General features: G+C 34.0%; 1 protein-coding gene across 1 annotated transcript; it reads right to left on the reverse strand.

The window, feature by feature from the left end:
- Nucleotides 1–5,143: 5,143 nt before the first annotated feature.
- LOC129574778 (ankyrin repeat and protein kinase domain-containing protein 1-like) lies at nt 5,144–14,208 on the reverse strand. The gene is made up of 11 exons (XM_055457243.1): nt 14,108–14,208; nt 13,793–13,835; nt 13,623–13,676; nt 13,443–13,541; nt 13,269–13,367; nt 12,928–13,026; nt 12,838–12,867; nt 5,677–5,775; nt 5,503–5,601; nt 5,331–5,393; nt 5,144–5,256 (listed from the first exon to the last, which is right to left on the reverse strand). The coding sequence occupies exons 1-11, from the start codon at nt 14,159–14,161 to the stop codon at nt 5,144–5,146; spliced, it is 852 nt and encodes a 283-aa protein (XP_055313218.1). The 5' UTR covers nt 14,162–14,208.
- Nucleotides 14,209–21,016: the final 6,808 nt, after the last annotated feature.

Raw genomic sequence — 21,016 nt, forward strand, 5'->3', positions numbered from 1 at the left:
CAGAGCTCTGGCACCATAGTTTATGGTGCGGCAGAATCGGTTGAGTAGAGTTACTCTTTGGGTAAAAAATGAGTATGTCGAGACATACTCAAATGAGTATGAAAAAGAGTATGAAAAAGAGTAGGAAAAAGAGTAGGTGTAGAGTTACTCTTTGGGTAAAAAATGAGTAGGTCGAGACATACTCAAAATCAAAGAGTATATACTCTGACTATATACTCTCATACTCAAAGAGTATCTATGAGTATGAGAGTATGTCGAGACATACTCATTTTCGAAATGAGTGAGTATGAGAGTATATACTCGCGAATTCACCCACCTGTATCTAAAATGATTTATTTACGTAAGATTTACGAATTGAAACCGAAATATATTCAGTTTCCATCAAGATAATCCCATTTTTTGTCGAAAAATGCCATTTTTTCAATCGTACCCAAACTTTTGATCGGCACTGTACATATAGACAGCTTCACGACTATTTTTAAATTTCAATGAATGTACACACAAAGATAAGTACCTGAAATCTGGGATACATAAAACAGAAAAAAATTCGGCACAACTTTACTTTACAGAACTATTTGGAATATGAATATTTTTTTGATTTTCTTTTTGCTCTAGATTGCTAATGGTCACTACATTTCATTTCTAGGGTGCGATCACACCTGTCAAAAAATAACGGTGAATCATAAAATTGCAAATCGCACCCTAGAAATGAAATACAGTGACCATAAGCAATCTAGAGCAAATAGAAAATCAAAAAAATATTCATGTTCCAAATAGTTCTGTAAAGTAAAGTAAAGCCAAAAATTCTGTCACTGTCGCATTTTGCACCAACACAACCTATATCTATGGGTAAAATTGAGAGTATTGTATGTTTCACAGACTTTATATTGGAAAAATTATTTGTATTTGTATTTGTGTGAGTAAGTTAGAGTAGGTGTTCAAGCAGTGAGCAAATCTTCTAATTTTTATTTTATTTTATTTAACACCGCCAAGCTCTGGCTGAATATATTGTAATGAATAGAGGTGTGGCCGTAAAAGAGTGCAAGACTGTTACATCAATTTGTATTTGGTTACAATGATTTATAATAACAATAACTATCAGTTCTCGCCTCGTTAAAAACCTGACTCTTTTCGTAATCTTATCAGCATTTACACAAATGGGACATGGAAACAAAAACACAGTCATACAACCAAGATGGAAATGCTTGATAGTAGTAGTCAGATAGTAAACGCTCCAAAATAACCTTTGGTAAACGTTTCCAAAGGGACAAAGGCTATTGAAGCGTTAACTGTTACGCGTTTGATTAGAGACTTTGGACTGAAAAAGTCGTCACTCAATCTATACAGTTGATAAATTGACGAGAGTTTTACGTCGGTTGGGCAGATCCATGTTGATTATAGAGTGGCTTGAGTTTATCATTGAACCATGATTTGAAACATAACAGAGCATTCAATGCTATAAAGCAGTTAATTCAAAATTGAATAGAATTTGCGAAAATAACCCGCCAACTCAACGGATGGCTGTAACACTGAACAATATCAATTTAAAATATATAGGTGTAAAGATCACAGAAAGGTATCATCATTTCTATACATAAATGGGAATGTATGTAAACAATTCGTCAACTTTTTAAATTAAAAATGTGTGTTATCGAATAAGACGATTAGCTGAGTTTCGAACGGGTGGTTTGAATTTGGGATCCTTGCCACGTTCATGTTGGTTTTTTTTAATCAGCTGCATCCCAGTCACAGAGTGGTACAAGAGCAATATGCTGCGTTGTCATTGGTGGTTCCGTCCTGGTAGAGATCATGCTCGGGTTTTATGGTAACATGAAAATTCGTAATTCCATAATTAGTGTGGGTAGTATCAACGTGTTCTCGTAGAGAACATATACAAAAAATGAGGTTACCTGGATGAGAAATTGCTTGAGTGGCCAGGTAATCATTTGAGTTTGCATAGCGAACCAAAAGTGTTGTCCGTCATTCTGCGAACTTATGATGCAAAATTCGCCTTCGAGGTAGCTGCTGTGAACAGTTCCGGCACCATGTTCGCCATTTTGCACATTTGGGGAATTTGAGCTTCGCGCACTAGCCTCATGTGTTTGTATAATTCATTTATTTCAACTGATTAACGATCATTGTCTTTTGCAAAGTTGTACAGTTTGACAAGACCAACAATTGAGTTTATCCAAATTTGTACACATATTGGCTAGAAAATGAAATGGGGTGAAGTTGGTGCTCTATATATATGAAGTGGGATTTTGCATGCAATTATCCCTTTACGTACATCATACCTTTAGTGCAAAAGCATTTATTGCCCTCCCTAACGCGAACGTCCCATCTATTCGGTGCGAACATGAAAACAAGCAAAGTGACTCCACCTGCCAACCGATATATGAATCGGTGAGAATAGAGGCAGTGTATAAAAAATGTGCCGAACAAAACGAACTACAGCGTTTCCTCTACATAGAGATGTTATTGTATTATAACTCTGTATGGATCAATTTGTTTGTTTTCATATTAAAACCGAACAGATGGTGCTCGCGTAAGGTAGGGCAATGAATGCTTTTGCACTAAATGACGTGCATAAATCTTCAGTAGATTATAATCAAGAAAAAGAGTTCTTTCTGCATTGACGTCTGACGCCGTATCAAGAAAAATTGAACCCATCCGCGTAGACTCTATACTCTAGAGTGAACCAAATTCTTCTTTCACTCGAAAGTGAACAAGAGCAACCAAAACCAGAGATGGAGTAAATGTATATCAATTCGTTGAATTTACTGTACTCGGTACAGTACGGTATATTTACATTGATTTACCTTTGCGTTAAATAACGCGTCCGCTCTCACTAAAATATGAGTTGACGCATGTGCTCCGCGCGTTCAACGCAAAGGTAAACGTTTAAGTATATACCGATACACATTTCCATACACTTGGGGTAAACGATCAACCATCTCTGACCAAAACTGTTCAAACCAGATTGAAATTTAGATTATTTTTTATCATCTTTTCTGTATAATTTATTTTCATTCTTAGATTTTGCCTACTGCATTAGACTCATACAAATCGCGTTCAAATTTAGCACGGATGTACGTTTGGGTCACAAAAATGCAATGTAAGCAATTAAAAAGACAAATAACTTGAGCTGTTTTTTGACAGAATAATAATAATCGATGGTCCAACAAAGCAACAATATTGGTTAGTATGGCCAATTGGCCATAGATTGACAAAAAATGTTTTGAAATCAAGTCTACACTACAATCAAAAAGGAGAACCGAAGGAAATCATCCGATTATTCAGCTAAATTGGTTCAGCTATTCGTCACCTGAAAAATACACATCGATCAAAAAGATCGAACCAATTTCTTATATGTATTGTGAAAAAAAATATGCAACATTACCATTGTTAGTAGCCAATTGAATCTATTCTATTAGCCAATTATTATATTTTTGGACAAAAAGTTCGGCGATCTCTTCGTGACCTAAAATTAATACAGATCAATGAAAAAGATCCAATTGATATCTTATACAGTGGAACAGCCCCAAAAGAACTTGACCGTGACTATATGGGGATGAAAGTAGACCCATAGCTGAGTAAAACCCCAGTGGGGTTTTGCCGAATTGGCTGGGGTTTTTATTTTATCGACTTAGGCGTTTTTTCTATAACATGGTTTTTCGGCAATATAGACTACGTCAGATTTTGGTCAATAAATCGTTCATTTCTGGTGATAGCGTCTTACTGTCTTTAGCAGATTTGTAGCTGGGAGTCCAATAAACAAATTTTATTAACATTTTACACATACAAAATCACATCTAGTAGGTGCAATGGAGCAAAATGTCGGAAAAATGGACGATTTTTTCAATTTTTCGACCATAACTCATAAAATATCCATTTTTTTGTATTTTGTCTTCGGCATTATTGTAGCCAGCGTCAAACTAAACAACTCTTCTGAACACATTATCCCAAAAAAATCACATCTAGCCTACTTTTTTGGCTCAAAGTCACTTGTCGCTACCAAACGATATCATCGAGCATTTTCGGAGTTCTATAACTTCTCAACTACTCAAAATAGAGCAATAGTTTCTGAAGCAACTTTTTAGTACTTCTCATGGGCTTCGCAGACCAAGTACTAAAAGTACTAAAAAAGTACTAAAATGTACTAAAAAGTACTAAATCCTCTCAATGGTTCTGGACACCTGTAGGTGATGCTACGTAGTACTAAATAGTACTAAAATTGACAGAATTGAACTGTTACAGACCCTCATGAACGTAACTCGCTGAAATATCGGTATTTAGTTCAATATTGACCCCGTACATCTCGTGGATTTTTCAGCTGTTTGGACTGTAATATTTTCAAAGTTTATCCAAATATTTCAGCGAGTAACGTTCATTAGGGTCTATAACAGTTCAATTCTGTCAATTTTAGTACTATTTAGTACTACGTAGCATCATCCACAGTTGTCCAGAACCATTGAGAGGATTTAGTACTTTTTAGTACATTTTAGTACTCTTTTAGTACTTTTAGTACTTGGTCTGCAAAGCCCATAAGAAGTACTAAAAATTTGCTTCAGACACTTTTGCTCTATTTCGAGTAGTTGAGAAGTTATAGAACTCCGAAAATGCTCGATGATATCATTTGGTAGCGACAAGTGACTTTGAGCCAAAAAAGTGAGCTAGATTTGATTTTTTTGGGTTAATGTGTTCAGGAGAGTTGTTTAGTTCGACGCTGGCTACAATAATGCTGAAGACAAAATACAAAAAAAAATGGATATTTTATGAGTTATGGTCGAAAAATTGAAAAAATCGTCCATTTTTTCGACATTTTGCTCCACAGCACCTACTAGATGTGATTTTTCATGTGTAAAATGTTCATAAAATTTGTTGATTGGACTCTCAGCTACAACTTTGCCAAAGACAGTAAGACGCTATCACCAGAAATGAATGATTTATTGACCAAAATCTGACGTAGTCTATATTGCCGAAAAACCATGTTATAGAAAAAACGCCTAAGTCGATAAAATAAAAACCCCAGCCAATTCGGCAAAACCCCGCTGGGGTTTTACTCAGCTATGGGTCTACTTTCATCCCCATATAGTCACGGTCAAGTTCTTTCGAACTTTTTGGAAATTGTTCCACGGTGTATTTAGTCAGCTTTACCATTGTTAATAGCTAACTGATAAGGAGTCTGATTCAAATTATTTTTATCAAGAAATTTTGCTCCTTCACGGATGAGAAGTTCAGCGACACTCTGATGACCTAAACAGAAATTTAGATGGATGAAAATGATCAAATCAATCTTCTTCTAATAAAGACAAGTATTCAACTATTACCATTCTGAGCAGCTAAATGAAGAGGTGTCCATTTCATATTAGTTTCAGCATTAACATTGGCTCCTTTACGGATGAGAAGTTCAGCAACATTCTCATGACCTGAAAAATAACACAGATCGATGAAAAAATAAAACTTTTTTCCTTTTTAGTGAGAACAAATAATCAACATTACCACAGAATGCAGCTGAATGAAGAGGTGTCCATTTCTTGTCATTTTCACTATCAACATTGGCTCCATTGTGGATAAGAAGCTCGGCGATACTCTTGTGACCTGAACAATAAAACCGATCGATGGGAAAATATCGGGTCAATCTTTTATTCAATAACAATAAGTATTCAACGTTACCTTTCATAGCAGCATAATCCAGAGCTGTCACATTAAAATTATTTCTAATATTGGGGTCGGCTCCTAAAGCGATGAGGCTTTGAACAAAATTCGAATTGCCTGGAAGAATAAGAAAAATATTCATAGGTCAATGAAACGGATTTAACAAAACGTTCTTTTAAAAAACATGTCCAAAATTACCAACAGAAGCAGCTCTATGCAGAGCTGTCTCTCCATTCTTGTCTTTTTCGTTTACTAAAATATGTATGAAAAGTTTAGCATAAATGAGGTTGCCATATCTTCGTTACAAGGTGCTTTGTATATGGAATTTAAGAGTTTGACTGGATAAATAAATGAAACTTCAATCTTACCGTGCCACTCGCGTGGTGCTCCCCTCCCACGTGGTGCTCCACTCACATCCCCGATTAAGAACTGTGGAAACAGAATCAAAGTGATACAATTGGAATGGGAACAGCGGATAAGATTAATTATAAATGTATTAATAACAGTTTCCAACTGTTTTTAATAGAATAAATGTTTTCGGTGGACATTTTTTTGGAATAGAACTTTGTTTTCAATTGAAAAACTTAAAAAGGACACTTTTCATTTTTGAAATTATTTCAGAAAAAATTATCACAAATTGTTCACAAAAGGAATCAAACATGAAAAATTGAAAAAATCGACTGAAACTGTCGACTCACCTCGGATACCACCAAGCCAATGAGCAGCAGTGTTAAAGAACTTCGACTCAGCATTTTTCCAGCTTTGAACTATTAAAAGTTTACTGTGAACTTATCAATTGGTAGGAACTGTTTGATGGACACACGAATCGAATGCATCCTCTTATATACTTTTCAAGTGTGGCCACGTCGGTGGGCAACACACTGTATAATTCAATCCACGTACAATGACGATTCTAATTAAACTCCACAAAATATTATCGCACACATTTTTCAAAATAAAAATGTCAAAACAATTGATGGAATTACAATTCCTCCTGTGCACGTGTGTTTAATTTGGCGTTCCACATCAAATGGATCGCATTGAAAATATCAGATGTTTACATTTATTCTTTCATCACCTTCATTATGGTCTGAAAAACAACGCAATTGAGTTGAAAATTTAAGTAAATATTTTTCACTCTTGAAATAATGAGTGGTGTTTTTTGACGAGGCTATTTAAATATGAAAATGTTTACATCTTCTCGGTATGTACAAAACACACTCCGTTGCAAAGTCGTTTCAAAGTTAAAAAATAACCACAGATGGATCGTCGTTTACATGCCGTTACAAAATAAATGTTTGAAAGCACCACATATCGCTGACAACAAACCACTTTTGAGGTGATATTCCATGACAGCTACATTTTTATGGTGTAAAGTACCTCACAGAAGCCTCCTGTCGGAGTACGGAATCATATTTACTTTACATCACCAAATAAGGTGAATACTGAATACGTTGAAAAAAGACATAAGCGAATCTCATACGAAACCAGAGCCGTACTTAATAACATTTTCCATATACAGTGCCGATCAAAAGTTTGGGTACGATTGAAAAAATTGTTTGCAGCATAAAACTGATAACAGGAAGATGTTTTTGACAGAGTTTTCAATTATCATTTTTTGCGTAACTGATAAGAGATAAGTGATAACTGTCATAAGCAAAGTTGAAGAACAGATTGAGTACAATATTTTTGCCCCAGACACTAATTCGTTATCCTTTATCAGGAACTCAAAAAACCGCAAAAATTTCGAGTTTTCTTTTATCATTTTTCGCGGGACTGATGAGAGATAAGGAGATGACGTCTTCAAAAAAAAACTGTAGCTCTTGACCTGATCTACAACTTTGCTGAAGACAGTTATCACTTATCTTTTATCACTCAGACAGAATTTAGCGGAACAATGATTCCGATTTATCGGAATTAAAACCAAACGGAATGATAAATCGGAACAAATGTTCCGAGATTCCGATTTATCGGTATTCTTTAATGTAAAATAGTTTTTAAAAAAACAATTTTAAATTATCGCGTCTATCATTATTGATGTTCGACATTCGTCGATACAATTGACAGCGTGCAAAAATGGAAACTACTCTATTCTTTTTCTATCGTATTCATAACTCATGCGGTAGCATATTATTTGCATTCTTTCTCTTCGCCTATTCTTCGTGTGATGTGCTGCTGACTTACTGTGTACTGCTGTGTACTGTGTACTGTATGTATATTACTCGATCTCTTTCTCTCTCCCAGCACTAGGGTTTAAAAACGCGTTATTTTTTTCAGTGTTTCTTAAAAACGTTTTTTTACAGAGCCGTTATATAACGCCCAAAAAACGTTTTTTTCGTTTTTTATCGTTATTTCTGCGGTATTTTGGACTGTCAAAAAAAACACTACAGAAAAATAACGTTTTTATAACACCGTTTGCGGTATTTGTCGAAACGTTTGTAAACCCTACCCAGCACACTCCGTTCTTGCGATGTGCATGCAATAGTAATGAAAAAAGAGATGCTACTACACGCACACCGCAAGATCGGCCTGTATTACGAAGAGAGAAAGAGATCGAGTAATATACATACAGTACACAGTACACAGCAGTACACAGTAAGTCAGCAGCACATCAAACTGGAAGAAGTTCAACGATTTTGTGGACCTGAAATTCAATGAGCTACAGATTCCAATCCATTCTAATCTGTGTGTTGATCAAATAGACGTTTTATGTGAAAAAATCGAAGATATTTTTCAGAGCGCTGTCGCGAGGTTCGTACCACAAGTGGAATTTTCCAGGTCAAATGTGCAGTTATCAAAAAAATCGCTAAACTTAATTCGAGAAAAAAAAAGACTAATGCGCAAAAAGTATCGAAATAGAAATAATCAAAACTTTAACCAAATAAAATCGCAACTAAAATTACTAAACCAATTGCTCGTTAAATCAATAAGCGGCGATTATCATGATTGCTGGACAAATCGAATAAAAAACATCAAACCTGATAATAGCTTGTTTAAAAACATAAAGCAAATTAGCAAATATAAAAAGATTACTGAAGCTACATCAAATCTGTACAACAGTGATAAAAGTGAAGTTTTCTCGACGACCCAACAAAAATGTGAAGCCCTAGCAAACCATTTTACCAAATCACATGAGCTCACGCTAAACAACATCTCCAGCGTCGACAACGAGGTGAGTCGAGTCTGTGCCATGTATGAAAACAACGAACCAATCACCATCTTCTCAACGAATTTCCCGGCCGATTGCAACAACTTCGAACACAACGCAGTGATTGAAAACCGATTTGCGAGAGTCTCTGACGTTCAGAAGATAATTAAATCACGTAACAATAAAAAATCCGCTGGTGATGACACGATGCCAAACTACGCACTGAAGAAGTTATCTCTCACAACTATTTACTGGATAACAGTTCTTTTTAACCACATAACAAACACACAACATTTTCCAACAAAATGGAAACTAGCATCTGTTACACCGATACCGAAGCCCGGCAAAAACAGCGAATTTTTAGCAAACTGGAGACCGATATCTCAACTTCCCACTATCAGCAAATGCTACGAAAAGCTGATCGACACTCGAATAAGAGACTTTTGCACTCAAAATCGCATCATCGACCAACACCAGTTTGGCTTTCAACCAGGATGCAGCACTCTACACGCTATCTCAAAAGTAATCACCGATGTATCAAACGGCCTAAACAAAGGAAAACCAACCCTAGCAACACTCATTGATCTACAGTCAGCCTTCGACGTGATGTGGCAGAATGGAATGATTTACAAATTACACCACTTAAAATTCGAACCTCATATAATAAAAATTGTTAAAAGTTTCCTCTCAAACAGAAAATTCTTTGTAAAATATGAACAAGAAAAATCCACAGTTAAGAATATAGCAGCAGGTACTCCGCAGGGTAGCATTATCTCAGCTATACTTTTCATACTATACTTAAACGACCTACCCAAACCATCAAATTTCTTTTGTAAAATAGTTAGATTACTTTTTGCAGACGACATAATGATTTACACAGTCACGAGGAACATACAACTCGCTAAAATGTCAATGAACAATTATTTAAATGAAATTTACAAATTTCTCACAAAATGGAAACTAAAAATGAATGTCAGCAAATGTGAATGTATATCGTTTGTTGGCCATTACAAAGACTTAGACGCGAAAACAAGAAAAGAAGCCATAGCGACTAATTTCAAAATAAATAATCAACAAATTAATAAAGTTAAGAATGTGAAATATTTAGGGCTCGTACTGTCTAGCAACTGGCAATTTAACGACCATATTAAGCACATAATAAAAAAAGTAAATATCGCTCAATCCATGCTGTCGAACATTTTCTCGAACAAATATCTGATCAACAATGTTAAAATAATCGCATATAAACAATTGATACGCCCCCTTATGACATATGCTTCCCCTTGCTGGCTCATTGAAAATCTAATAAGTTCTTTTCAAATTGAAATCTTGAGGCGTAAAGAAAGGTGGTTTCTCAGAAAATGCCTGAATATTTTTAAACAAGAAAACAGCCACAAATATGTAAAAAGTAATGAACTTTACGAAAAAGCAAAAATAAATAGAATCGATAGAGAGATAGTCAAAAACAATATAAGTTTTGTCGACAAATGCAAAATTCACACAAATGAACTCATTTCCGAAATTTCCAACGCACATATGCATGACATTGACACAATCAAATACAAACCAATCAATTACTATAATCATTTGAACGATGTAAACAGACTACATGAGAACGAATTATTATTACTGTTCAACAAGAAAAAGTTTCACCCAACCCAAAATGTTTATGTACAAGCTCAGAATTCTTCTAATTTTTAAATATTTTTCAGAATTTATAAATTTTTTTTCAATTACTAATTACAATTTTGTAACCACTTGTTTTTAAGCTTAAATTAATACACAATCCCATGTCAAATTATAAATTTATTTAAACACAATATTGCCAAGCAATTCACAAACATTCAAATTCGTATTTTAGATAAGGGTAGGATTACCTGCTAAATTGTATTTATTAAATCATTATATTGATAGTATTTTTTCTATTTCTTTTGTACTCTATACAAAAACAAATATCCAAATAAATAAAAGATTATAAAAAAAAAAAAAAAGAGTAATATACATACAAACAAAGCAGTACACAGTAAGTCAGACATGAATTTTATATGAAACTTTTCTTCGCAATTTTTTTGAAAAGTTTCATACAAAAAACATGTCAAATATTTCCAGACTCGTTTTTCTTTGAGATTTTGTCGTGATAAATGATTGTCTTAATCTAAACGCTGTGTTGAATAGACTTTGATGTGAACATGATGTCGTCCGTTGATAAAATCGGATGAAATCCAATATGTTGTCGAATTTATTAGAATTCTAATAAAATCGGCACCATATTAATAACCGAAAATTCACCATACTAAGGTAATGTCTTCATGAATGGGACAAACTTTGAGATAACTTTGTAACTTTCCCTTTTGGAGATATTTTTGTGAATGTGATATACCGTTGGAAAGAGGACCATCAAAGGAATCTTTTTTCCTTAGACAGTTCTTCGATTACATTACAAAAAAAATTTATCGCAAAATTTCCGACCACGCCAAAAACGGCCAAATTTTTTTTTGTCTTCTTGAATGGGACACTCCAAAAAACTCAGAAATATGTGTGAAAATCAACGGTCCTATTCTTTTTGACTTTGACAACTGATATTGAGCGCAAACACCACCTAGATAATCTAAGGCTAATGACAATACAATCAAGTACACTCTCCGTTCTGTCAAACGTCATACTGAAGTATAACATACAGACATAACGAATTCGCCATCGGTTCTTCGGTCAACCGAGTTCCAAGCAAATACATGTATCAGTATACAAAGCATTCCACGTTTGGTGAAAATGGAACAATATCCATATCATATTTTGAATGTTTATTCATTTAATCGACTTAAGGATTATAATAAGTGACAAAAGTAAAGAAAAATGATGTTTATTCGTCGCTTTCTTGGTCTTCGACTGCGTCAGAAATTTCATTTTGTAGTTCAGCCCATTTGGGCATACCTACACTTTATTGAAGCCAAAAATGATTTATTTTTCTTCTATGGTGTGGCTGAGGTCGAGTATGTTTCAAATATATGCAAATTTTTTCCGCACCCCCTGTGTATCCAAAAAGGGCGACCATAAAAATCAGGGTATTAACACCAAAGGTCATATCTCCCCAGCCATGGGAAGAAGGGCACTGCGCCTTGGGTCAAAATTTTAGTACTCGTAAATACCTATCCAACGGTATACATAACATTTACATTTGTCTACATTATATTCGAAAAACCGTTACAAGAAAAAAATTAAATTTGTTGGTAAAAAAAGTAAGTTTATCCCCATTTTCTGGGCCAATGGATGGATTTATCGTTGGGGAGTGTTGATGAAAGTTGTAGACATGAAAGTTTCAACTCACGAGGAACAATTTTGCTGTGGACCATTTTGCCCCATCTTGCTTAACTTAAAAATACACTGTGTCCTATTCAAGAAGACATCTTTGTCCCATTCAAGAAACTGGCCGCCATTTTTGTGAGTCATCACAAAAAAAATTTATGACGCGATATCGAAAAATGGACTTTGCAGCTTTGAAATAGACACAATTTACTAACTATTCAATATGTTAAAAACACTTCAAACTGTAGGTGTGTGGAAATAGTTCAAAAAAATTTTTTTTTTGGAAAATTTCAGACAATATCATTTCACAAACAAGCGATGCGCCTATTCTCTTCGGAATACTACCAAAAGTGAGCGTTCGTTGAGCTAATCGTTTGGTATTAATGACATCTCGCTGCTACTGTCAGATGTCAAAAATAGACTGTCATGAAGACATTACCTTAATAATTATTAATATGTTAATAAAATGCACTATATTTTATTAACGTTAATAAAAAATTCATTTTATTAAAAAATTAATAAATTATTAATGTGTTAATAAAAAAATATGTTAATAAAGTGACAGTTGTAAATCGAAAAGGGGAACCGAAGGAGATCATCCGATTATTCACTAAATTGGTTCAGCTATTCGTCACCTGAAAAATACACATCGATCAAAAAGATCAAACCAATTTCTTATATGTATCGTGAAAAAAAATGTTCTGCAATATTATTTTTATTTTTTTTACCGATCAAAAGTTTGGCGACCTTGTTGTGACCTAAAAATAATACAAATCAATGAAAAAGATCAAATCGATATCTTATTTAGTCAGCTTTACCATTGTTAATAGCTACTTGACGAGGAGTCTGATTCGAATTATTTTTTACATTAACATTTGCTCCTTTACGGATGAGAAGTCTAGCGACACTCTCATGACCTAAAAAGTAATTTAGATCGATGAAAATGATCAAATCTTCTTTTAGTAAAGACAAGTATTCAACTATTACCATTCTGAGCAGCCAAATGAAGAGGTGTGTTTTTCGAATCAGTTTCCTTATGAACATTGGCTCCTTTACGGATGAGATAATCAGCAACATTCTTGTGACCTGAAAAATAACACAGATCGATGAAAAAATAAAACTGTTTCCCTTTTTAGTGAGAACAAATAATCAACATTACCACAGAATGCGGCTGAATGAAGAGGTGTCCATTTCGTATTAGGTTCAGCATCAACATTGGCTCCATTGTGGACGAGATGTTCGGCGATACTCTTGTGACCTGAACAATAAAACCGATCGATGGGAAAAATTCAGGTCAATATTTTATTCAATAACAATAAGTATTCAACGTTACCTTTCATAGCAGCATGATCCAGAGCTGTCACATTAAAATTATTTCTAATATTGGGGTCGACTCCTTCAGCGATGAGTCTTTGAACTAAACTCGAATTGCCTGAAAGAATAGGAAAAATATTCATAGGTCAATGAAACGGATTGAACAAAGCGTTCTTTTAAAAAACATGTCCAAAATTACCAGCATAAGCAGCTCTATGCAGAGCTGTCTCTCCATCTATGTCTTTTTCGTTTACTAAAATATGTATGAAAAGTTTAGCATAAATGAGGTTCCCATATCTTCGTTACAAGGTGCTTTGTATATGGAATTTTAGAGTTTAACAGGATAAATAAATGAAACTTCAATCTTACCGTTCCTCCTGGGTGGTGCTCCACTCACATCCCCGATTAAGAACTGTGGAAACAGAATCAAAGTGATACAATTGGAATGGGAACAGCGGATGAGATTAATTATAAATGTATTAATAACAGTTTCCAACTGTTTTTAATAGAATGAACGTTTCCGGTGGACATTGTTTTGGAATAGAAGTTTGTTTTCAATTGAAAAACTTAAAAAGGATACTTTTCATTTTTGAAATTATTTCAGAAAAAATTATCACAAATTGTCCACAAAAGGAATCAAACATGAAAAATTTAAAAAAAAATCGACTGAAATTGTCGACTCACCTCGGATACCACCAAGCCAATGAGCAGCAGTGTTAAAGAACTTCGACCCAGCATTTTTCCAGCTTTGAACTAATAAAAGTTTACTGTGAACTTATCAATTGGTAGGAACTGTTTGATGGACATACGAATCGAATGCATCCTCTTATATACTTTTCAAGTGTGGCCACGTCGGAGGGCAACACACTGTATAATTCAATCCACGTACAATGATGATTTTAATTAAACTCCACAAAATATTATCGCACACATTTTTCAAAATAACAATGTCAAAACAATTGATGGAATTACAATTCCACCTGTGCACGTGTGTTTAATTTCACGTTTCACCAATGACGATTCTAATTAAAGTCCACGAAATATTATCGCACACAATTTTCAAAATAAAAATGTCAAAACAATTGATGGAATTACAATTCCACCTGTGCACGTGTGTTTAATTTGGCGTTCTACATCGAATGGATCGCATTGAAAATATCAGATGTTTACATTTATTCTTTCATCACCTTCATTATGGTCTGGAAAACAACGCAATTGAATTGAAATTTAAGTAAATATTCTTCACTCTTGGAATGATGAGTGGTGTTTTTTTGACGAGGCTTTTTGAATATGAAAATGTTTACATCTTCTCAGTATGTACAAAACACACTCCGTTCCAAAGTCGTTTCAAAGTTAAAAAATAACCACAGATGGATCGTCGTTTACATGCCGTTACAAAATAAATGTTTGAAAGCACCACATATCGCTGACAACAAACCACTTTTGAGGTGATATTCCATGACAGCTACATTTTTGTGGTGTAAAGTACCTCACAAAGGCTTTAAAGTACGGAATCATATTTACTTTACATCACAAAATAAGGTGAATACTGAATATGAAGCGAATCTCATACGAAACCAGAGCCGTACTTAGTAACACTTTCCATATACAGTGCCGATCAAAAGTTTGGGTACGATCGAAAAAATGGAATTTTTCGACAAAAAATGGGATTATTTTGGTAAAAACTAAATATATTTCGGTTTCAATTCGTAAATCTTACGGAAATAAATCGTTTTAGACTTAAAATGTAGGATTTTATTGGATTGGTTTGAGAAATTTGATCAAAAAATAGTAAAAATTGAGTTCATTTTTCCGAGAATGAAAACGCAACTTCTATTGACAACACATATAAGTGACACAAAAATAAAAAATTTATTGAAATGAAACAACACAACCGTATTTTTTCAAAGTGTAACAACAAAAAAGATTTTTTTAAAGTGTAACATCGGTATGAAACAACGGTATGAACACTTTGAAAAAATTCGATTTTGTTGTTTCATTCCAATAAATTTCTTATTTTTGTTTCACTTATATGTGTTGTGAATAGAAGTTGCGTTTTCATTCTCAGACATTCATATATAACTCATATATTGACTATAACTCATATTGACAGGTCAGAAAAATCTTGCGCTCTCGATATTATTTGTGAATTTATTGGATATTTGATATTATTTTGGGTAGAAAAATTTGTTTTTATACATTTTTCGACTCATTGAGTTCGTTACTCTTATAGTTTTCCTAACATATTTCGATTTTTTTCAAAAAAAGTGTTTTTAACAAAATTCGATTTTGAAATTTTGAGGTTTTGGAATTGAATTTTGTTCAGTTTTTCATTAAGAATTTTATGGTGGTTTCAGTTTTCATTTATGTTGAGTCGTTTTGAAAAATTTGCCAGGTTAATAACGAAAATATGTTATTAATATGTTATTAAGATCGGTATCTTATTAACTAGCATTTTTGGGTTAATTTTTCAAATGTTCTATCGAAGCTTCAAACTGAAACCACCACAAAATTCTTCGTGAGAAACTAACCAAAATCCGAATTTAAAACCCCAGAATTTCAAAATCGAATGTTGTTGAAAAACACTTTTTCTTCAAAAAATCAAAATATGTTAGGAAAACTATAGTTACTCTTGTTTGCTGCACGAATTTGATTTAGTTTTTAATTATTTAGTTTTTTTTTCTCTTTTTCATTTCGCATCGTCTGATTGAGTGTGGTTACGTCGTCGTGCTGTGTTCAACTGTGCGGAGGAACATTTTCATGCTTTATCGGGCTGCTGATTTGAGAAATATTGGTAAGAGGTTTCATAATTAGTGCCATCCGAGTCAAAATTTAGTGAATTTGTTGTCATCATTTAATATTTTACGTGATCAACGCAGTGACATTCACTATTGCAAAGTGTTAGTCAAAAAAGTCATCGGGCAAACAAACGAACAGGTGTTTTGTTAATTATCGCAATTTTTTAATGTGTCGCGTTTTGATTTAAATATTTTGAAAGAGTCGTTTGAGAAAAATACAATCGTTTGCTTAATTAAATTCGCGAATTTTGATAATTACATTAACTTTGGAAACATCGTTTTGCCACATAACCTGACTTTGTTAAATAGAGTAAATAGTCAATCGCGTGTTAAATCTACGGTTAGTTTCTCGTCGTTGGTTAATATTAAAGTCAATAATGATGTTGTTTCATGTGATTCTAGCTCAATCGATCAAAATCTCCGACTCAATGATTTTGCATGTCGTCAACCTGTGGCTGCCGTTGTGTCAGTTTCGGGTGAACGTTCACATCAGGTGCCGTTTGTACGGCAGCCTGTTGTTCGCGTACGTGATTGCATGCTGAATCTAAAATCTATCTTGGCGAGTGAGAATGTAACATTGAATATTGATGATGTGCATTTGATTAATCGTAATAAGTGTCCGAATAAAAGTAAATCGATAAATATTCTTAATAAATTCAGAGGTGATTTCAACTTTGTCAGTGTCAATGTGCAATGTGCAGTGACGCTTGTCATCTTGATGAACTGAGGTCACTTCTGGGTGGAAATTTGAATGTTAATTTGATCGCGGTTTCTGAAACCTGGCTTCGTTCCAGTAATACAAATAAATCCATCGAAATTCCGTGTTACAAAATCATTCGTGCCGATCGTAAATCGAAATCTGGTGATAGGAACAAGGGTGGTGGCGTTGCGATTTATGTTTTGAAAAATCTCAAAACAAAAGTGATTTTATATTCGTCCAGTGATAATGCCCAAATTGAAAACGTTGAATTCTTGTTTGTTGAAATTTTTACTCGAAAATCAAAAATTATTTTTGGTATTGTTTATCGTGCACCGCGATGCAATGCTGAAAATACGCGTAAACTCTTTGAATTAATAAGCGCCAATTTTTCACACGAGCAAAACGTTATAATTAGTGGTGACTTTAACATTAATCTTTTAAATAACTCAAGTCTAGCGTCCGTTCTAAACACTAATTTTGATTTAAATTTTAATTTGGTTAATGATATTTGTCCCACACATTGGTGGTCGGGAAAAATACCATCGAAAATTGATTTAATTTTTACAAATAACCTCGAGCGCCTTAAATTCTTCGGGCATTTTCCATCGGATATTTCTATTCATGACTTGCTAATGTGTTCATACAATACCAAGACTGAAAAAGTTGATAAAAACATTGTCATCAGTGGTAGAAAATTTGATAATATCAATGCCAACGAATTGATTGATCGCATTGAATCGTTGAATTGGAACTTTAATCGTCATCAAACTGTTGATGATATGATTACAACACTAAATGACAATGTTCGTGAACTCCTTGATCGCTTCGCACCACTAAAATCGCGTCGTGTTTGTCATGCTCCCAAGCACTGGTTTAATAATGACATTAAACGTACCATGGATGATAGAAAAACTGCATACGATAATTGTAAGAAAGACAATTCTCGTAATGCTGATACGCATCAACGGTTGATTGACATCTATAAGGAAAAAGCCAATAGAGTCAAGTCACTGATTAACAGTAGGTAGTAAAAAGAAGTCGACAATTGAGAGTTTTAATAACGCCAATTCCATTCGTTCTAAATGGAGTGTTTGAGTCACTTGGTTGTTGCAAAACTAGCAAGGATGACAGAAATGATTCTGAAATCCTCGATAATTTCAATCTAGATGACATCAATGGTTTCTTTGCGTCAATTCACGCTTCTCACGGGGCCGATTTGGGCAATTTGTCACTTCCCACTAATATTATTTCTAATTTCTCATTTCACGAAATTGTTGAAATTATAAAATCATAGTAAACTGTTATAGTGATTAAATGAATTCTGTCAATAAAATGATTCATTCTATGTCAAACATTCAAACTACAAAGTTTACTTTAAATCTCTCTCTAACATTGGTTATGGGCCACTTTGGTATTTAAGGGAAAAACCAGTTAATATCTAAATACCAAGAGAAAGATAGTTAAAAGTTATTTTGACGAATCAAAAATAAATAAGGGAAAATCCGAACAAAATCAAAATGGAAAGGATTCCAAAAATTGAAAAACTCAATAATACTAATTATTTCACTTGGAAGTTTAAACTTGAACTTCTTTTGATCAATGAAGATTTATGGAGCGTTATTACTGAGGAACAACCAAGTACTACTGCCCGATTACGTGAATGGCAAAGAAAAGATGACAAAGTACGTACAACTATTGGTCTACTAGTTGAGGATTCGCAATTAGTTCATATCAGGGCAAAAAGGACAGCTTTAGAGACATGGAACAGTTTAAAAGCAGTACATGAAAAGCATACTCTGACAAATCGAATATCAATTTACAAGAGAATTGCTTTAACCCGCATGAACGAAAGCGACAATATGGAAGAACATTTGAATTGTTTAACTGCATTATTCCAAAAGCTAGAAGACTTGGGTGACATCGGTACTGAAGAATGGAAAATCGGTATTGTATTAGCCAGTCTACCACAATCCTATTCAACGCTTGTTACAGCATTAGAAGCCAGACCAGAAGAAGATTTGAATTGGAGTCTAGTTTATAGCAAATTAATTGATGAATATCAAAGACAACATGAACAAGAGCAAGCACAATTCAAATTGAAAGATGAGAAGGTCATGAAAATATCAAATCAAAAAGAAGTAACATTTTGCTATTTCTGCAAGAAAAATTCGCACAAAATTCAAGATTGCTTCAAACTGAAAAGATATCAGCAATTTGTTGAATTCGAAAAATATCAAAAGGATCAAAATGAAAAGAAAGCTGAAATCGAGAAGATAGAAAATGAAGCAAACATACTTGAATCAGAAGAAGATGATGAAATGGTATTATCTGTGCAAATTGACCAAAAAGAGGAAGAAAAAACGCCTACTTCGTGCATTCAGTTGTTTGAGCTGTTTCGAGAGTTGAAGCAAATTAACATTAAAGATTCAGTTAACATTGAAAAAGACATCAAACAATTTTCTGTCCTTTTCAACAAAATTAAAAAGGTAGACAGAGAATTTACTGTCAATCAGAAAATAGCATTTGTTTTGAACGCATTACCAATAAGCTATCAACAATTTATTCTGAAAATTGAAAGAAATAATCAGAAATTGTCTTGGAAACAATTTTTATCTGAACTATTGAATCAAGCCAGAATGAATAAAGGAAAATGGAAGGAGAGCCAAGCAACAAAAGACGAAGACAGGAGAATGACTGGGAATACAAGGATCACCAATATCGAATGGAACGAGTTAACCATTGTGAATTTCTTTTTGCTTTTCAACAAATTAAGAGTAATGCAATTGGTGACGACGGCGTTCCTCTTAAATTCCTCTAACTAATTATGCCTTCAATTGCCCAGCATATTGTTTACATTTTTAATTTTTGTATCTCTCATAGCGTATATCCAGCCAATTGGAATAAAGTTATTATTAAACCTCTTGATAAAGTAACAAGTCCCCAGTCAATTTCCGATTACAGACCAATCAGCATAATCTCAGTCATCCCCAAGATTTTCGCGATTCTATTGAATAGCCAGGTCACTGGTTATATAGAATCAAATTCTATTCTTCACGAACGGCAATCTGGTTTTAGAAAAAATCATAGTTGTACCACCTCACTATTGAACATATCGGAGAGTATCAGATCGTCATTGAATCGTAAAAAATTAGTAATTCTTCTAGCTCTTGATATTAAAAGCGCGTTTCCGTCAGTTCCTCATGATGCTCTTTTAAAAGTTTGTAAATCGTATGGTTTTTCAAATAGCGCGGTTAAATTAATTAAATCAATTTATAGTAACATTCAGCAAAAAGTTAAAGTCGGCGATCAAGAGTCAAACTTTGTTTCAATTAATAATGGAGTGTTGCAAGGTAGTAATTTCGGCCAAACTTTCTTCTCCCTTTAGGTCAATGATACTCTCAATGTGTTTGAAAATATGAAAGGCCATTTGTCCGCGGATGATTGTCAAGCACATATCGAAGTAGATTTTGATAAAATAAAGTCTGACCTTGCCAAGTTTAATGATTTTCTTTTACGTCGCGGTATGATTATAAATAGTTTAAATTCAAAAGTAATGATCATTGGATCAAAGCATCAAACGGGTCGGTTGAATTTTGATATGATCAATGAAGTGAAATTAGGTGATGAAAAAATCGAATTCTGTAAGTCAATAAAGAACCTTGGTGTTATTTTTGACGAAAACTTTACTTTTCAAGAACATGACAAGTGTAAATTGCAAAAAGTGTATGGCGTGTTGAATCGCATTCGTCACACTAAGCGATTTATACTCAATTACGTCAAACGTGATATGGCTGTAGCTCTGATAGATCCCATAATGGATTATGGAAATGTGGTAACATACGGCTGGGGCGCCCACAGCACCCAAAACCAGGTGCACCGTGATCTTGTTGCTGATAACCACAAGATTCGATACATTTACGGATTAAAACGTAATGATCATGTTACTGAATATCGTGAGCATTTGAGTGGATTGACTCCTGAGAGCAGAGCAAAACTGCAATCAGCAGTCTTGATATTCAAGCAGTTGCCCAATGAGGAAAACGTTACAGTTGTAAACATTTCGTACACGGCCAATGTAATTTCTCCATAAGCTGT

The sequence above is a fragment of the Sitodiplosis mosellana genome, unplaced genomic scaffold (assembly GCF_009176505.1).
Source record: "Sitodiplosis mosellana isolate CC-2019 unplaced genomic scaffold, AAFC_SMos_1.0 Smas_scaffold_6165, whole genome shotgun sequence".
Taxonomy (NCBI): domain Eukaryota; kingdom Metazoa; phylum Arthropoda; class Insecta; order Diptera; family Cecidomyiidae; genus Sitodiplosis; species Sitodiplosis mosellana.

What these genes read in the sequence shown, in the direction of transcription:
- LOC129574778 (XM_055457243.1), bottom strand. Translation starts at nt 14,161, where the DNA reads ATGCTGGGTCGAAGTTCTTTAACACTGCTGCTCATTGGCTTGGTGGTA. An exon ending in TCAAGTAGCTATTAACAATG is followed by an intron (nt 12,868 to 12,927) that starts GTAAAGCTGACT and finishes TATTATTTTTAG; the next exon opens with GTCACAACAAGGTCGCCAAA. An exon ending in TCATTCAGCTGCATTCTGTG is followed by an intron (nt 5,394 to 5,502) that starts GTAATGTTGATT and finishes TCATCCGTAAAG; the next exon opens with GAGCCAATGTTAATGCTGAA.